This window comes from Siphateles boraxobius, unplaced genomic scaffold (assembly GCF_051911475.1).
Source record: "Siphateles boraxobius isolate OS27281-9 unplaced genomic scaffold, OSU_SipBor_1 84, whole genome shotgun sequence".
NCBI classification, from domain to species: Eukaryota; Metazoa; Chordata; class Actinopteri; order Cypriniformes; family Leuciscidae; genus Siphateles; species Siphateles boraxobius.
Genome location: NW_027509213.1, coordinates 2,661,509 through 2,680,935, shown reverse-complemented (window position 1 = coordinate 2,680,935; position 19,427 = coordinate 2,661,509). Strand labels below are relative to the sequence as shown.

The following is a 19,427-nucleotide window of genomic DNA, read 5'->3' as shown; positions in this document are numbered from 1 at the left end:
AACAATTTAAAAAGATAATTCTGACTTTTTATCTCGCAGTTATTACATTTTATCGCAATTGTAAGTTAATATCTCTCAATTCTGACTTTATTTCTCAGAATTTTGAGTTTGTATCTCACAATTCTGAAAAAAAGTCAGAATTTAGAGATAAAACGTCGCAATTGCTTTTCTTTTCATTCAGTGGCTGAAACAAGATTCCATGCGTAAGTGTTGCTATTTTCTTTAAAAATGGATATATCAGAGCTCCAGCTGAAGCTGCTTCATCACCCTCATCAGTGGACAGCTAGCCAAATAAGTTTAAAGGTCTCAAATTGTACAACTTTCTGAAGTTTTATTTTAGGTTTTGATGTCCTTAAGAATATATATTTGCGGTATAAGTACCAAAAACCATCTCAATATATTTTTACAGCTCCTTTTTCAGGAGCTCTGCTAGGAACAGGTCGATTTTGGCTTGTCTACTTAATATTCATGAGCCTCTCTTCTGATTGGCCTGTTGTTTTCTGAGTGACTTGGAGACTGAAGGCGGTGACTATAGTTCTGACATCACATATGGAAGACACAACGGCTCGTGAAAAGGCACAGCTACTTTATGCAGGCTGTGTGCATTTGTCTGTGGATCAACTGTTTTGAAACTTATATGGTAGTTTCACAGACCCTAGTCCTCTGTTATCATGAAAAAAAAAAAAAACTGGAAATTTCAGTTTTGACTATATGGCACCTTTAACCTAACATCTTCAAGATTTTATGGGCAAATAAACTCGTTAAATGTTAGATTAAAAACGTATGTGAAAATGTGAAATTCCAACCCAATTGAAGTTCTAAAATTGATAAAACTAACGCTGAAGAGAAATATGCAAAAAGCAAAACAAAATGACAAAACATTTTAATTTGAATGAAAACTGAAATATAAAAATAAAAGCATTTGGCAGCAGTAGTAGCACACTATTCTCTATTTACAGAGGAAATTGAAGCGTATTTTGCAAAACCTGAATAGATAAGAACAGGAAGTCATTTGAAAACTAAAAAGGATTTGGTGCCACCTGCAAATTCACATTTCCTCTGATGTCCTGCTCGGTTCGCATCCCAGTATGATTTCTGTGTGTAGTCTTATTGGTGCATATGAAAACGCACGTGTACGTGTTTGTACACAAGTGACAGCGTTGAAGCGAGTGTGTGAGTGTGTGTACGTTCTCATTGCAGCGGCGGTCCCTTCATTTCACGCTCCGCCGCTTGCGTGCGAATCCTCTTCCCCGGGCTCATTATCAGGTCTGTTCGACGAGAGCACACGGCCACAACCCAATCATTATTCAAGCCCGCTGACGGCCAGCGCCGACGGCTCCATGCTGTCGTTTTGCGCTCTTATTATTCTCTCCTCACAAATAACTAAGCAAAACCACAAAAACAAATCTTGCCTGATCAGGATCAATGAGGTACTCAGTACCCGCCATGCCGCCCGGGGACTGGGGATCGAGTGGACCTTCTGTTGTTGGAATAACTGCTGTATGCTCACTGTCTCCCCTCTCGTTTCTTTGGCAGGACCCACCGGTGCTCAGGCGGCCGAGTTCGGACACTTGCCCGACAACATTACCGTGCTGGAAGGAGAAAGCGTCGTTTTGAGGTGACTTCACAACACACATGCATCCGTGTGTGTTGAATGGTTTAAAAACACTTTCTAGGGCTGCATGATCAACCGAAATAAAAGCTGATGTGTATTGATTAGATTAGCCTATCAAATCGCAAATGTTGTTAAAGGGATAATTCACCCCAAAATTAAAATTCTGCCATCATTTATTCACCCTCGTGTTGTTCCAAACCTGGAGGCCTATGAGTTTTTTTCCTCTGTTGAACACAACGGAAGATATTTTGAAAAATGTCGGCAATCAGAAGGTTGACTGTAGCCATTGACTTTTACAAAGTATTTTTTCTTCTTCTGCTATTGAAGTCAATTAGGTCCATCAAATGTCTAGTTAACCACATTCTTCAAAATATCTTCCATTGTGTGCAGCAGAAGAAAGAAACTCATACAGGTTTGAAAGAACTTGAGGGTGAGAACATGATGACAGTTTTCTTTTTTAAGTGAACTATTCCTTTAAATCAATCGCTTTTCACATGCATTTGATGGTTTTCATGTGAATACACACCTGAAGGGCAAAACCAGGCTTACCTCCATTGACAAATCATTTTTACCAGGTTTGTACTAAGTACTAGATGGTGATGTTAAAAGACCAAATTCAATAAACACCTTATTAAGGGATAGTTCACACAAAAATTAAATTCTGTCAGTATTTACTCACCCTCATGTTGTTCCAACCCCGTAAGACCTTCGTTCATCTTCAGAACCCAAATTAAGATATTTTTGATTAAATCTGAGAGCTGGATCACTCCTCTATAGGCTTCTAAGGGATTGAAACTTGTTCCCCGAAAAGTTATTAAAGTCCCTGTAAAGTCAAAATGAAGTATGTGTTCTGAGTTTGTCATATCACAGAAAAAGGTGTTATTAGACACCCAGCCAAATTTGAATGATAAAAAAGCCGGCAAGTACATAAAATAAGCTATCAAAATCTTGAAAAAACGAGCAGTAGTTTCTGCTCTCAAACGCTGGGGGCGTGTCCGCTGCTGCGCTGAAACCACGCCCACTCGCGGTAAAGCTGCCGTCGCCACAATCAACTGTCACCCGCTACAGCCGGAATGGATGCTCCTAGCAGCTTATTAGGTTAATTATAACATAAGCGCACAGGCAACTTACACTCATTGGTGGGCACGCACTGCCGATGATGTCACCAGTTGTTGGCGCGACGGGAGGATGAAGGCCGAGGCGGGAGATAGTCGTTTGGCCCCATTCACCAGTAACACAACAGCGGATTATCAGTGAATCCCAGTTGTCTCCGGCGAAAGTTTATAAAACTATCCCGTGTAAAATGATCACTACAGAGGCGGGTTTTGGTGGTGATCCTCAGCTCTCCATCAAGGTGGCTCTTCACAAAATTAATCCACATCTTCTTGATGTGATCGTATTTAGGAAATTTAAATAAGGACACCGATCTGTTTTATACGTGATCGCATCCAGGTAGTACGCATTTCCGTGACGAGGACATAGCTAACTAGCAAACTGTAAGCTGTAGTAACTAATAATACTGACAGTAACTCGCGATTGAGCGGCAAACTGATGCGAATGTGCTCTATTTATATTGTTAGGGGAGCGGCCAGCCTCAGGCACTCCAGTGCATCATCAGGTAGGGGCGGGGCCAGGAGCTCAAGGGTTCCAGTGCGTCATCAGGTAGGGGCGGGGCCAGGAGCTCAAGGGCTCCAGTGCGTCATCAGGTAGGGGCGGGGCCAGGAGCTCAGGGGCTCCAGTGCGTCATCAGGTAGGGGCGTGGCCAGGAGCTCAGGGGCTCCAGTGCGTCATCAGGTAGGGGCGGGGCCAGGAGCTCAGGGGCTCCAGTGCGTCATCAGGTAGGGGCGGGGCCAGGAGCTCAGGGGCTCCAGTGCGTCATCAGGTAGGGGCGGGGCCAGGAGCTCAGGGGCTCCAGTGCGTCATCAGGTAGGGGCGTGGCCAGGAGCTCAGGGGCTCCAGTGCGTCATCAGGTAGGGGCGGGGCCAGGAGCTCAGGGGCTCCAGTGCGTCATCAGGTAGGGGCGGGGCCAGGAGCTCAGGGGCTCCAGTGCGTCATCAGGTAGGGGCGGGGCCAGGAGCTCAGGGGCTCCAGTGCGTCATCAGGTAGGGGCGGGGCCAGGAGCTCAGGGGCTCCAGTGCGTCATCAGGTAGGGGCGGGGCCAGGAGCTCAGGGGCTCCAGTGCGTCATCAGGTAGGGGCGTGGCCAGGAGCTCAGGGGCTCCAGTGCGTCATCAGGTAGGGGCGGGGCCAGGAGCTCAGGCACTCCAGTGCGTCATCGAGTACCCTTTTAGCCCCGCCCAAAAAATCCGTAAAATATCAATGGTGAAAAACTGTTTAACGGTCTAACTCCACAATTCAGTACTTCACAGTTCACAGTCTTTGTAATGTGTTTTAGCAATACATTTCTAACATTTATAATGTGTTTAGAATTTTTTTTTTTAATTGCCTTTACAGGGACTTTAAAGACATCGTTAAAATAGTCCAAGTGAGAATACTTTTTGTGTGCAAAACCCCCCAGAAATAACGACTTTATTTCAACTATTCATTTCCTTCTCTGTGGGCCTCGAGGGAGTTCACTAGTGTAATAGCGTAAGTGTTTCTATGTTGTACATCACACGCATCACACACATGACCAGCGTCGGCCAATAGTGAGCCTACGTGTGACGTACAACACAGAAACACTACGCTATAACACTAGTGAACTGACTCGAGACCCACAGAGAAGGAAATGAAAAGTTGAAATATAGTTGTTATTTTTGTTTGTTTTTTGCGCACAAAAAGTATTCTCGTCGCTTGATAAACTTAAGATTGAGTCACTGTAGTCACTTGGACTATTTTAACGATGTCTTTAATAACTTTTCGGGGAACAAGTTTCAATCCCTTAGAAGCCTATGGAGGAGTGATCCAGCTCTCAGATTTAATCTAAAATATCTTAATTTGTGTTGTGAAGATGAACGAAGGTCTGACAGGGTTGAACAACATGAGGGAGAGTAATTACTGACAGCATTTTCATTTTTGGGTGAATATCCCTTTAATGATGTACAGGCAAGAACCCAGAATATACAGTGCTGCTCAGAATTATTTGCCCCATTGGTAAATATGATCAAAGATGGCTGTAAAAATAAATCTGAATTGTTTATCCTTTTGATATTTTATAATAAAAAAAAAAGCAAAAATCTAACATTTTATTGAAGTAAAAATATTGAAAGTGGGGGGTAAATCACATTATGAAATACATATTTTTCTCCAAAACACGTTGGGAACAATTATTCGCCCCCTTTTATTACATACTTTTTGCAATCTCCCTTTTTCCAAGATAACAGCTCTGAGTCTTCTCCTATAATGCCGGATGAGTTTGGAGAACAGCTGACCTGAGATCAGAGATCATTCCTTCATACAGAATCTCTCCAGATCCTGCAGATTCCCAGATCCATGTTGTGCTTCTCTTCTTCAGTTCACACACTCATCTTGTGACACATTTTTGTTTTGATTTTGATGTTTGTTTTTGGATTACTATCCTGATGGAAGATCCAAACATGACCCATTATAAGATTTCTTAAAGGCTCTTTTTTTGTTTTGTTTCATCCGTCCATAGAACGTTTGAAGAGTAACTGACACGACTGTAACTTCAAACGGGACGGGTTCTATGGTCAGTAACTTTTTTGGCAGCAAACACATAATATGGGTTTGGTTTATACCGGGATAAAGTACCCCATGTGTAAAATGAAATACTCTGCTGTATCTTTAATGCTGTGGGCCTAATTTTCTGCCAGAGCTCCTGGACTTCTTGTTCAGATACATGGCATCATGGATTTGATTAAATACCAACAGATTAAAAATCAAAACCTGACAGGCTCTGCTAAATCTTATGACGGGCCGTGTTTGGATCTTCCATCAGGACAGTAATCCAAAAACTAAAATCAAAATCAAAACAAAAATGTGTCACTGAGCAGAAAACCAAGCATCTGCAATGGCCATCAGTCCCTGACCTGAACCCTATAGAAGATGAGTGTGTGAACTGAAGAGGAGAAGCACAACATGGATCTGGGAATCTGCAGGATCTGGAGAGATTCTGTATGAAGGAATGATCTCTGATCTCAGGTCAGGTGTTCTCCAAACTCATCCAGCATTATAGGAGAAGACTCAGAGCTGTTATCTTGGAAAAAGGAGATTGCAAAAAGTATGTAATAAAATGGGGCGAATAATTGTTCCCAACGTGTTTTGGAGAAAAACATTTATTTCATAATGTGATCATTTAATGATCATTTATTTCATTTAAAAAATGCAACAATGCAGATTTATTTTTTACAGCCATCTTTAATCATATTTACCAAAGGGGCAAATAATTCTGACCAGCACTGTAAAGGTAACACAGTTTTGCATACGCATTTTCCCATAGGAAACCATTATAAAGAAAACGCTTAACCATTTAGCGAGATTCACATTCTGAGCTCATCTGCTCTTCTGTATATAGTATGCATCATCAATAAGATTATACTCCATTTGGTATTTTAATATCACTGTTTTATCACATATAGGCCCAATATATATACATATATGGTTATATTGCCTAGCTCAGGTTTTATCATACTCACCTGGCGGAGGGTGAATTTTTTTACCACTTTAATTTCACTCTCTCTAGTTTTGTTGTTAGTCAGTTTCCAGGCGTAAATGACTCGGTTTCAGTCTATCAGCAGGCAATTGAACTCCTGAACCTGCTGTCAGAGGTTCATATTCTCAAAAGCACCATATTAATATTCCACACAACTACACTGGGAATGGGAATTGATGTGATATCACAGTTTGATACGCTGAAAGAAAGTTAAAGCTGACATGAATGTGAGTGATATTTAAGCCTTAAATGTGTCACGATTTTTCCATTTAAAGAGCAGAGCAAAGCAGTGACATCTCGAGGTGAACTGTGGTCACTACATGTGACCGGACTGATGCATTATAATGTGTGTGTTGTCTGATTCAATAATGTCTGGTGCTCTTCAAGAGTGCTGAAGTGCAGCAGTTATTAATGGCATTTTATTTATTATGGCGTCTTCGGCGTTGACCCCCACTTCTGCTTCTAGAACATTGGTGATATTTCATTCAAATAATAGACCAAAGCTCAGTAAAATTGCATTTTTGTGTTATTTACAAATGGCAGCAGGCAAAGGATAAGATTATGAGCACTGAACCGAATGTGTTTTGACAGATTTTACTCCAGACTCTGAGCGCTGTGTTGTACTGTATTTGTACGTACGGCAGTGTTTGTAATTTCAAAAGCTGTCAGTAAGCAATATCACTGTCACACTGAAAAATATTTGGAGTATGATTTACTTGAAAAAAGCTAGGCAACTTTTTCCACACGCTAGTAAATTTACAAAGATTTGCCAAGTAAAAACCTAAACATATTCATCAGTAGCTTTAATTAGAAATCTTTAAGTTAAATTTTACTTGGAATATGGAATTAAGTAAACTTTACTTAACCTAGTTAAGTGAAAGTAACAAAGAAAATAAGTAATTTTAACTTGGCTAGTAAAAGGTTGATTAATATCAATTTAGTTGAAATTTCCTTTGCATTACATTTCACTCAAACAATTTTATTGAATTATACCAGTCATTTATAGTATGTGTTTTACTTAGAGTATCTAAGTAATTTATACTTCATCATGTCAGATGTTAAGGATGATGTGAAAATGCAAAGTCTTCAATACTTGGTAGACCATACCCAATGACGGTAACATTTGATGGATCGTTTTTGTGTTTGAATGTGTCATTTTGAGTAGAAAATTTACTCAAAATGTAACAAAAGTTACTAAATCAAGCATAAAATGCAATGATAAAACAGTGTAAATACAGCTGGAAACCAGTGAAAAATGAACCTCATTAATTATTCAAGGTCCAGTGCATGATGGGAACCCCAGTGTCAGAAAAGTTGAGTAATTTTTACTTAATTTTATTGAGTTGATATTTACGCTTTCAATTCTACTCGCTTGACTTAAGTACTGATATGGAATTTACTTAGTTATTTTTTATTCTTGCCTGAACTAACTTTTTCTTGTAAATTACATTGTTTTTTTTAAGTAGTATTTACCTTACCAAAAAATCATTTTTACAGTGCAGTTTTTGTATAGTTTGTTGTATAAAGAAGCTTTTATGACTAAAATACTTGAATGCAAGCTTTAATGTCCAATAAACATTCTGGTGATTTGGTGCAAATGGTGCTTATGGTGCTCTCATAGATTCCCAGTGTCCAGACGGGACCTAGAACGACGTGTTTAGAGCTTTTTGTCCAATGAGCATTGATCTTTGCACCACTGAAATCAATGTATTTATAGACCCCATTGAAGCTGGTCGTGGATTTACTGACTTCAGCGGACATATTCAATTAAGAGAGAACAGATTAACTCTCTGAGTTGTGGAAGAGTGTTGTTGTTAAATTTTGCACAAAATTTTTGAAAGGGATCTAAAATGATATTTAACCCTCTGTTGCAAGCATTATGGGGAAAAAATGTGATTTTTATGGTAAAGAAAATCTAATTGAGTTATAATGCATAAGAAAAGCTAAATTTAAATTGAGAGGACTTTTGTAAAGTAAACTAAATACTGAAAATAATTAATATGGATAAATGGATAATTAATATATATATATATATATATATTTTTTTTTTTTTTTAGAAAAAATATAAATAAAAAACTTGAAAGGCAATATTTATTTAAAAATAATAATTTAGGAGAGAGTGCTGTGTGATATATTTGACACATTTTCAATAAATTATTGAAATGTACCTAAAATGATATTCAACCATCTGTTGCATGTATTATTTAAAAAAAAAATGGTTTAAAAATGTTTGATTCCATTTTCTTGCTTAAGAAATGCAATATTTGAATTAGGATTAGGAGAACTTAAAAAAAAGTAAAGTAAATACTGAAAAATATTTACTATGGATAAATGGATCTTTTAAAAATATGAACAAATACAAATAATTACAATAAAAAAAAACATGATAACTGCAATATTCTTCAACAAACATATTAATTTAGGAGAGAGCGCTGTGTGAAATTTTACACTTTTTTTAAACTAAATTATTTAAAAGTATCTAGAATGATATTTAACCCATCTTGTATATCAGAAAATGTTTGATTCAGTTTTCATGCATAAGAAAATTTATTTTGGGGAATTCGGAGGACTTTTTTAATTGAAAGTAAATACTGACAAATAATTAATATGGATAAATGGATCATTTAAAAATATACATAATTAAAAAAAAATCGAAATAAAAAACATGATAACTTGCAATATTCTCCAACAAACATATTAATTTAGGAGAGTGTGTTGGTTGATATTTAACACTTTTTGCACTAAATTGTTTAAAAGTACCTAGAATGAAATGTATCACTCTTGCATGAATTATATATATAGGCCTATATATATATATATATATATATATATATATATAAAATGTTTGATTTAGTTTTTAAAGTTATACTTGGGAACTGGGAGGGCTTTCAGTAAAAAATACCCAAAAATAATTAACGTGGATAAATGGATAATTAATTTTCTTTTTAAAATGTAAATAAAAAACACATAACTGCTATATTCTTTATAGTGGCTGAATCTGTATCCGTTCCACTCCCACACAATGCAGCTTCAAGCCTACACACATATTTCCTCATGACAAATACTTTAAATGACTAAATGCTTTTAAAAAGGGGTTTACTCACTAACAAATGTGAATCATATTCTGGATGAAGGAATAAAGCTTTTATGAGGGCAGATCTCCAGAGCTCAGATGCTTCCTCCGCATGGAGAACAATGCCAGATAAAGACTTTTCACTGCCAGTGTGACAAAGAAAAGCTTGTTGTTGGTTTATTCAAAACCCTCCCTTAAATATTAACCATTTTATTGCCATCTTATGTGCTTGCAAAGCGAATAAAACACATGTGTTCCCCTTAGGCATCATGCAGTAGAGGGTTAATGTGTGTTTATGGATTATTTGTGCATATATATAAACATCACAGCACTTTTCCGATGCCCGTTTCAGGAGCTCCGGTGTTCTGGTGGAGTCACGGCTTGTGTTTTCTGGCACTGTGCAGTGTTAAAGCAATCACCACTGGTCTGATTAGTCAGCTTAATGATCTAGTTAATGACCCGGACCTTATGAGCGAGTTGTAACGATTACGAAAGAAAGTTTCATGCAGAGTTTCATGCTAGCGCTCATTCAATGACATCACAGTAATTGGCTATTGAACTTAGTCTGTAGACGGCATATTTTATTTAAAACAAGGCATTGAGGCAGAGACGTATAGTACAGAAATAGTGCACAAAATAAATACCATTTTCCTCACAGCCTTGTTTTTATTCACTTCAAGTGAGTTATCTGTCTGTCCTTTTCAATCTCCTCTCTTTCTTAGATGCAAGATAGATGAGGAGGTCACTCACAAGGCATGGTTGAACCGCTCCAACATCTTATTCACGGGCACAGATAAGTGGTCCCTGGACCCCCGCGTCTCCCTGGTGAACAACAACAACAGCGACTTCTCCATTAAGATAGAGAGAGTGATGGTGGCAGACGAGGGACCCTACACATGCAGTTTCCAGGCCAGAAACCAGCCTCGAACGGCCCACGTCTACCTCATCGTTCAGGGTACGTTGATCCGGGCGCTGCTTACAGTAATGACCCTATAAGTTTGATTAAAGGTGCAGTGTGTGATTTTTAGCGGCATCTAGTGGTGAGGTTACAAATTGCAACCAACAAAAGTTACGGTGGCCGACAGGAAAATATGTCATCGTCTGAGAAAGCAGAGAGTAGCAGTTCAGCAATGAGGTTACTTTACAAGGATAAATTAAGAAATTATGTTTACTTAATTATTCAGTAAAATTATATGTTAATGTGAATATTGTTTTTATATTGTCATATAGTCATTATTGTTACTTGTTCATCATTGTGTCAGTGTTTTATTCACTGAACTAAGCTTGCTTCCTTGCACGAAGAGCAAAATAGAGAGCCTAAGCCCCTCCCCTTCCGGTGGACCATGGGATCTTATTTCGGAAAAATATTGTATGGTAGTCAATGGCGAGAGACAACAAATATTTGGATCCCGTTTGAATTGTGCCCTGAATTACACATATGATGTTTGTCAAGTTAAAAAATACATTTTAAAGTCAAGAAAGTCGCATTTTGATGTAAAACTGTTGAGGTATAAGACTGTGAAAATCCGTAATTACAAAGACTACAAACCCAAAAGGTGCGCATGTGACGTCATACCTTTTCTCTCAATGAATGAAGCTAACTTTACTGAAGCTAACGTCTGTCATTTCTATACTCTAACGATATAATCGTAACGTTACGCCGTCATGCCTGTGTGTTTTGTACCAGACTGCACACACACAAGCTTGGTGACGTACATAGTGCGAGACGAGAGATGTAGTTCATTGAGCGATTTTCACATAAAACTAAATGTTACTCTTCTGTTTTATGACAAACTGACTTTCTTGACTTTCATGATTATCTTTTAAATTGACAAACATCATATGTGTAATTCAGACAGAATAAAAAGATAAGTCTCTCGGCATTGACTACCATACATATTTTTTCCGAAATAAGGTCCCATGAGCCGGAAGCGGAGGGGAGGGACTTAGGCTCTCTATTGTAACGAAACGCATTTGTCCATTTAGGGCCACTGTAGAAACATGTCGGCGCATTTCAATGTAAGGGAACCCGTGGTGTGTGTAGATTGAAACTGCTCATTCTAAGGTAATACAAATATAACAGTTCATTATGCAAGGTCTTCATACACCACTGAAAACATAGTTATGGATCTTATATTGCATTTCTGTCAATAGATCCTCAGAAATATTACACATTGCACCTTTAAACCATCAAAATATGGGGAAAATATTTTTGAAATATTTTAAATATGAGGAAAAAACAAAACACTAAACTTGGTTAAGGTATTTATCTGACAAAATTATTTTGGGAAAGCTATAGCTACAGGTTTTATTTTACTGTGCAAAAGAAAATGCATTGAAAAACAAAAAACTCACAGGAAACAGCATATAATATAATCAGTTATTAATATGTCGTTGGTTCCATCTTGTTCATAATTTCTACCTAACCAACAATTTTAATTAAAATTTGACATGTTTCATTGCGTTATCACAAATTGACTCCAAGCACAACTAACTACGCAATATGCTTACAAATTTTTTTGGGTGACAATGTAAGTTTTCCTTTAGGCCTCACATTTGGCCACTGCTGTTTACGCGTCTACAATGAACACAAGTAAAATGCAAAAATATGAATGGTTTCTAAAAAGGTTTCAGAAAAAAGTAAGTCACAGAAATGTGTGTACATTTTGTGATCAGTGTTTCTATGGAAGTCTATAGAAATAAAAAACGATTCCAACTTTTACATCTCACAGTTCTGACTTAATTTAGTTTGAATTAATCACACTTGTGACTTTATATTTTAGTACTTAATATCACACAATGCAATTTCATATCTCACAATGTAACATTATCACGTTTTCTATGTGAATATATCTTAAAATGTAATTTATTCCTGTGATCAAAACTGAATTTTCAGCATCATTACTCCAGTCTTCAGTGTCACATGATCCTTCAGAAATCATTCTAATATGATGATTTGGTGCTCACATATAAACATAATAAACATTTATGATTATTATTAATGTTTAAAACAGTCATATGTTTGTGGAAACTAATCTTTTTTTTTTTCATTTCATGATTCTTTAATGAATAGAAGATTCAAAAGAACAGCATTTATTTGACATAAATATTTTTGTACTATTATAAATGTCTGTACTGTGACTTTACATTTAATCATTTAGCAAAGCGACTTATGAGGAGAACAAGCAGTTGAACCAACAAAAGAGCAACAGATATGTAAGTAAGTACTGTGACAAGTCCCAGTCAAGTGAAACATATATAAAACATTAATCAATTTAATGCATCCTCACTGGAAAAAAAATTATTAATTTCTTTAAAAAAATGTTTTACAAATTTTGGTTCACTTGCAAAAAGAGCAGTGTGAAAGCGAACCGTACCAAAAAAAAATAAAAAATTATTTGGTCCGGACCAAAGCAAGTGAACTATCGGACTTTCCTGGTGTGAATACACCCTTAATGTAATCTGGACGTACTGTACTACAATCCACCATGTTGTCATTATCATGTGACCTACAGTGTCAGTTGCGTCACTTCCCTGTGGCCTCATGGGATAGTAAAGTGTCCATCGTATGCACACTTCAGGATCTGCCTGAAGATGTAGGTCATCCGGGGACTTATATACTTATCCCAGCTCTTATATGAGTACTAGGAATTTGGACATACTTCTTTTGTCACATGGTGCTTTTCGCCTGCTATACTGTATAATGTAGGGAAGTATGCGATTTCAGATGCAACCATTTTCTATCCACTCCGTCTGATTTATGCAGATCTTTTTCATCACTTGTTTTTCGATCCGGAGATGCTGTACTATTTCAGATGTGCAATAGCGCACCCTACCATATAACGGCGAAACCACGGATTGCCAGAAAAAGTTGTCAAATTATGGAAAATCTCATCAGTGGCGGGGGAAAGAGTCAATGGCAGTACCAAGAAAAGCAGAGGGCTTGACACAGATGTAATGAGCATCGGAGGGGTGGTTATGCTCCATAATACCGGCTATGAGAGGCGGGAACGGGTTGTGCCGACTGTCACGTCAACAGCAACATGAGTAAGAGTTCCAGCGATCCTGACTGACGTGATTTATTGGCAGCAAACCCTTCCTCTGATGGATTGCTTGCATCCCTCCCTTTCCTTCATCCCAAACCCAACCCCGCCGGCTGAAAGTTGTCAATTGTTATGTATATCACACCATGCATGGTGCATTTTCCTGTTGTACAAGATTATAAAAGTATATAAGTAGGGTTGCACGATATTGGAAAAAACATTGAGTTTTTCTGCAATATATAGTGATATGAAAAATAGCTCTATTTGGAAAGAATGAATCATTCTAGAATGATAAGGGTGATTTTGTTGAGGAGTGAATCTATGGATTGTTTCTGCCATGGAAACAAAAATTAGAATAGTAACTGTGACTATTTAAAGTCATAATTGTGAGCCATAAACGTGTAATTGCGAGAGAAAAGAGTCAGAATTGTGAGTTGCAACTTCCTAAAAAGTTAAAACATTTATTTTTCAAGTGTGAAATCCATTTAAGGATGAATAATTTGGGAAAACTTGAAAAATGTGTGTGTTCATAATTTACCCTACTTTTTACAAGGACCAACTTAAACCATAAAGTGAAATGAGTTTGTTTTTTTCATGCAAGTTTTCATAGACCTCATTCACACTGTTTTTGACCAATTCAATATGACTATAAAATTATTATTATTATTATGATTTATTTTAATAATTATTATTAAATAAATTAAATTAAATAATAATAATAATATATAGTAATAAAGTAAAATGTATAGTAATAATACTATTTTACTGTAAACTAAAAATAGAATTAGTCACACTTTAGAATAGGGTCCAATATAAACTACAACATTTGCCTCAATAAACTCCTAATTACTGCTTATTAATAGTTAGTACGGTAGTTTAGGTAGGATTAAGGGATGTAGAATATCATGCAAAATAAGGCATTAATATGTACTTTATAAGTACTAATGAACAGCCAATATCCTAGTAATATGCCTGCTAATAAGCAACTAGTTAATAGTGAGAATTGGACCCTAATCTAAAGTGTTACCAAAATTACAATACTAATATTTACATCCGCATTTTTCAAACGGCATATCAAGCTTTTATTTGAATGGGTTGCCGGCAAATAAATAAACACACTAGTTAGTTGTAAATATATAAACACGCGTGTAGCTCACAGTAACTGAACCAAGCCATTCTGAGACTGAAACACTATATCATGAACTACACGTGTGTAAATGACGTTCAGCCCTATAAAGTGAAGAATATTTCATAGAAAGCTACTTGGCTGGTATGAAAAGCAGGGTGAGCGTGTTCAAAATGCATCTCAAGCACGCTGTTGGCCGACCGGCAGGCCAGAACCATCTTACCAAACACAGGCTTTTTTATCTGCCACACGGAGCTTTGCAGACAGATGACCGTATTTGCTCGATAGCATTGTGCCCTCAATTTTAGTCTTAGCTGCGATATGAGCGAAAATAATTACACCCCCCAGTCACTCCTCCGACTGAAAGATCTGCTCTGGGTCCAATCTTAAGTATATCGTCGGACGTATTTCTCCCTGTTAGAAAACTGAGAAATGGTCTGCTTGAGAATGCCTCGCAGGCCACATCTTTGGCCATCTTCATTAAAGCTCTGATCATAGGCCATTTAAATTCAAGGACTGGTTCATTATCCGTCCGGCATTATGCATTGCCCTCTGCTTTGGGAATTTAGTCCAAAACAGCTGATTGGAATCATTTATAAACCCTGAAACAAACAACCCGTCTCGAGTAAATTTATTTTTAACCTAAGGTTGATTTTTGGCATCAGTTAAGCTGTGATATAGTCACTCAGTTTTTATAATCATAATTAAAAACTTCTGTTTTGCAGTGCCGGCCCGGATAGTGAACATCTCGCAGGATAAATCGGTGAATGAAGGCGATGACGTGAACCTCTTTTGCCTGGCGGTCGGCAGACCCGAGCCCACAGTGACCTGGAAGGACTTCAGATGTGAGTATCACTGCGCTCGTTTTCTTCATTTGTCATACTGTAAATGAAGGTCAAGTTAAAGGGATAGTTCACCCAAAATTAAAAATTCTCTCATAATTTACTCACCATAAAGTTGTTCCAAACCGGTATGATTTTCTATCTTCTGCTGAACTCAAAAGGCAATATTTTGTAGAATATCAGTAACCAAACAGTTGATGGACCCCATTGACTTCCATAGTATTTTTCTTCAATTGTTTAGTTACCAACCTTCTTAAAATTATCGTCTTTTGTGTTAAGAAGAAAGAAAATCATACCGGTTTGGAACACCTTTTTTGAATTATAATTTTTGTGTGATCTGTCCCTTTAAATGCATTGCATTGTGGGATACTGTTTACTTGGCTTAAAGTCCCTGTAAAGTCAAAATGAAGTATGTGTTCTGAGTTTGTCATATCACAGAAAAATGTGTTATTAGACACCCAGCCAAATTTGAATGATAAAAAAAGCCGGCAAGTTCATAAAATAAGCTATCAAAATCTTGAAAAAATGAGCAGTAGTCTCTGCTCTCAAACGCTGGGGGCGTGTCCGCTGCTGCGCTGAAACCACGCCCACTCGCGGTAAAGCTGCCGTCGCCACAATCAACTGTCACCCGCTACAGCCGGAATGGATGCTCCTAGCAGCTTATTAGGTTAATTATAACATAAGCGCACAGGCAACTTACACTCATTGGTGGGCACGCACTGCCGATGATGTCACCAGTTGTTGGCGCGACGGGAGGATGAAGGCCGAGGCGGGAGATAGTCGTTCGGCTCCATTCACCAGTAACACAACAGCGGATTATCAGTGAATCCCAGTTGTCTCCGACGAAAGTTTATAAAACTATCCCGTGTAAAATGATCACTACAGAGGCGGGTTTTGGTGGTGATCCTCAGCTCTCCATCAAGGTGGCTCTTCACAAAATTAATCCACATCTTCTTGATGTGATCGTATTTAGGAAATTTAAATAAGGACACCGATCTGTTTTATACGTGATCGCATCCAGGTAGTACGCATTTCTGTGACGATGACATAGCTAACTAGCAAACTGTAAGCTGTAGTAACTAATAATACTGACAGTAACTCGCGATTGAGCGGCAAACTGATGCGAATGTGCTCTATTTATATTGTTAGGGGAGCGGCCAGCCTCAGGCACTCCAGTGCATCATCAGGTAGGGGCGGGGCCAGGAGCTCAGGGGCTCCAGTGCATCATCAGGTAGGGGCGGGGCCAGGAGCTCAGGGGCTCCAGTGCGTCATCAGGTAGGGGCGGGGCCAGGAGCTCAGAGGCTCCAGTGCGTCATCAGGTAGGGGCAGGGCCAGGAGCTCAGAGGCTCCAGTGCGTCATCAGGTAGGGGCGGGGCCAGGAGCTCAGGCACTCCAGTGCGTCATCAGGTAGGGGCGGGGCCAGGAGCTCAGGGGCTCCAGTGCGTCATCAGGTAGGGGCGGGGCCAGGAGCTCAGGGGCTCCAGTGCGTCATCAGGTAGGGGCGGGGCCAGGAGCTCAGGGGCTCCAGGGCGTCATCAGGTAGGGGCGGGGCCAGGAGCTCAGGGGCTCCAGTGCGTCATCAGGTAGGGGCGGGGCCAGGAGCTCAGGGGCTCCAGGGCGTCATCAGGTAGGGGCGGGGCCAGGAGCTCAGGGGCTCCAGTGCGTCATCGAGTACCCTTTTAGCCCCGCCCAAAAAATCCGTAAAATATCAATGGTGAAAAACTGTTTAACGGTCTAACTCCACAATTCAGTACTTCACAGTTCACAGTCTTTGTAATGTGTTTTAGCAATACATTTCTAACATTTATAATGTGTTTAGAATTTTTTTTTAAATTGCCTTTACAGGGACTTTAATGTCTAAACATTTTATTTTTGTGGATATATGTGTAATTGTCATGAAATTATATTTTTTTATTGGTCCTTAAAAATGCTACATATGTTTCGACATTCTACATAACAAAAATTGTGCATGTCATTTTTGTAGCATGTTGCTTTTCAATCCACCAATATTCTTTTAAGTGTGTTCTTGTTGTGCACTACACATTTTGACTGATGTTGCATGGGTATTTCATACATAAAATGTGCATACCGTGCACAGTAAACTGAAGAAATACTGAAGCGGCATGCCATTATGAATGTAGTCTTAGTGATTTACACCTCAGATTTCATTATAGATAATTACAGCCACAACCAGGGTGATAATTGTCAACATGTGCCATCATCCTCTTTGTCACCATTATCGCTAGGCCACAATATTAATAATTATGGTTATCATTAACATGCTATTTATAACTTTCAGGACCGTTGATATTAGCTGGATTAATTTCCAGTGTTCGTGATGAAACGCATAACAGGACCAGCATATTTGTTTAATCTTTTCATGATATGATTACAGGACATGGTAGAGATCATCATTTACCGTCGTCTATTTTTCAACTGAGCCTTTGAAATGAACTCAAGAGTCGCTCTGCCTGTAAACGGAGGCGATTCTCGTGAATAGACCAGCTGAGCTCAGATACTAAACCTCTAGTGTGTCCGTGTAGTGCACACTCTGTATGTTACACATTGAAGTGATCCTGTCACGAATGGTCAGAAGAGCCGATCGCTGATAGTATTGGCATGCGTCTCAAAATCTGTCCAGTTATGATTCATCAATGGGAGGGTCTTTGATTTCATGACTATGTGAGTGTTGAGAACATGCAAGTTTTATATTTTACTCCAAAATCAAAAGAATTCAGTTATATTTATGCATTTGCCAGACAAAAATTACAGTGCATTTGGAATACAAATGTTATCATTGGGAATCAAACCCATGACCTTGGCATTGTTACTGTAGCATCATTTTTTACCAGTTACAGAAACATAAAAGAAAATGCATATTTTTTCCTCTGTAAATTCTCATTACTTTATTGCAAAAACTATACTATAATGTAATAAATATATATATATATATATAGTATTTAAACTTAAATTTATATATTATGATTGTATCACTTAATTGGTTAAGTTTAAAATAAAATAATAAAAATAGGATTTTTTTTAAATATATCATATAATTATATATTATTGCATATATTTTTTTACCCATTGCATCAGCAAAAATAACCACATTGTGGTATATATTTTATGTTTACCTGCATGTCATGTGACAATTAACCGACATCAGAAAGCCATGAATTTAAAGGTGCTGTATGTAATTTTATTTTTAATGTACTAAAGCATAAAAATATCATATGTTTGCAGATATTTAAAAATAATAAAAATGGGATTTTTTTTTTTAAATGTATCATATTATTTTATATAATGATATATTTTTGCATATATACATTTTTTCCCATTGCATCAGCAAAAATAACCACATTGTGGTATATACCGTTACCATAATATAAAATTACCCCAACTCTGCATAAAATAGTAGTCATAGCTCCTGTGGTCCTCGTCTGCAGATCTCTCGGTCTGTGCTTTCCTCCACTCAGCACTTCCTCCACACCTCATAACCCACCGGCACGGCAGGAATAAAGAGAGGGGCGGAAAGCGCCACAGAAAGAGCCACATTGTTATTCAGTGCGTGTCACTGCGGTGGAGCTGTTGGTTGCCAGCAGCAGGGCGAGAAATTGGGCGTGTAGATTAGGCCAGAGAAACAGAAAGCCATCTGGACCTGTACATCACACTGTAGGGAAGCAGACAGGGCGCGATGACATCACAATCACATACCTGTCCGTCACTGACAGAAGACACGCCCACTCTGTCGAAACACTGTAACCAGGAGCTTACATCGCACATGCACGTCCAAACGGATTGAAGCCAAATTTACTCACGCGTTCGACAGGTCAGTTTCATTCATTACACTGACCACCCACACACATTCTGTCCGGCACATTTTATCTAGCTGTACACCACAGTGTTTTATGAGTAACAGTGAATGAGCACTCTGCCACTGTTCGTTCGACTGTTTGTACTGTATTTTAGTTTCTTTTTTTATTCTAAACTGTTGTAATTATTCTTATTTCTTTTGATTATACTAATTTCTTCTATTTAGAGCACTTACCATTGTGTATGAGTGCTATATAAATAAACTTGGCTTGCCTTAACAGTGTTTAGATGCAAGCTAAATTAT

The 19,427-nt window shown here is 38.2% G+C and overlaps 1 protein-coding gene across 2 annotated transcripts in view; it reads left to right on the top strand.

Annotated features, from left to right (window-relative positions):
* Window positions 1-19,427, top strand: part of iglon5 (IgLON family member 5) — a 212,197-nt gene that overhangs the window by 169,284 nt on the left and 23,486 nt on the right. For both annotated transcript variants that reach the window (XM_077221624.1, XM_077221625.1), the window contains exons 2-4: window positions 1,537-1,618; window positions 10,022-10,254; window positions 15,194-15,313. In XM_077221624.1, coding sequence (XP_077077739.1) covers window positions 1,537-1,618; window positions 10,022-10,254; window positions 15,194-15,313 — 435 coding nt within the window. The remainder of the gene's footprint in view (window positions 1-1,536; window positions 1,619-10,021; window positions 10,255-15,193; window positions 15,314-19,427) is intronic.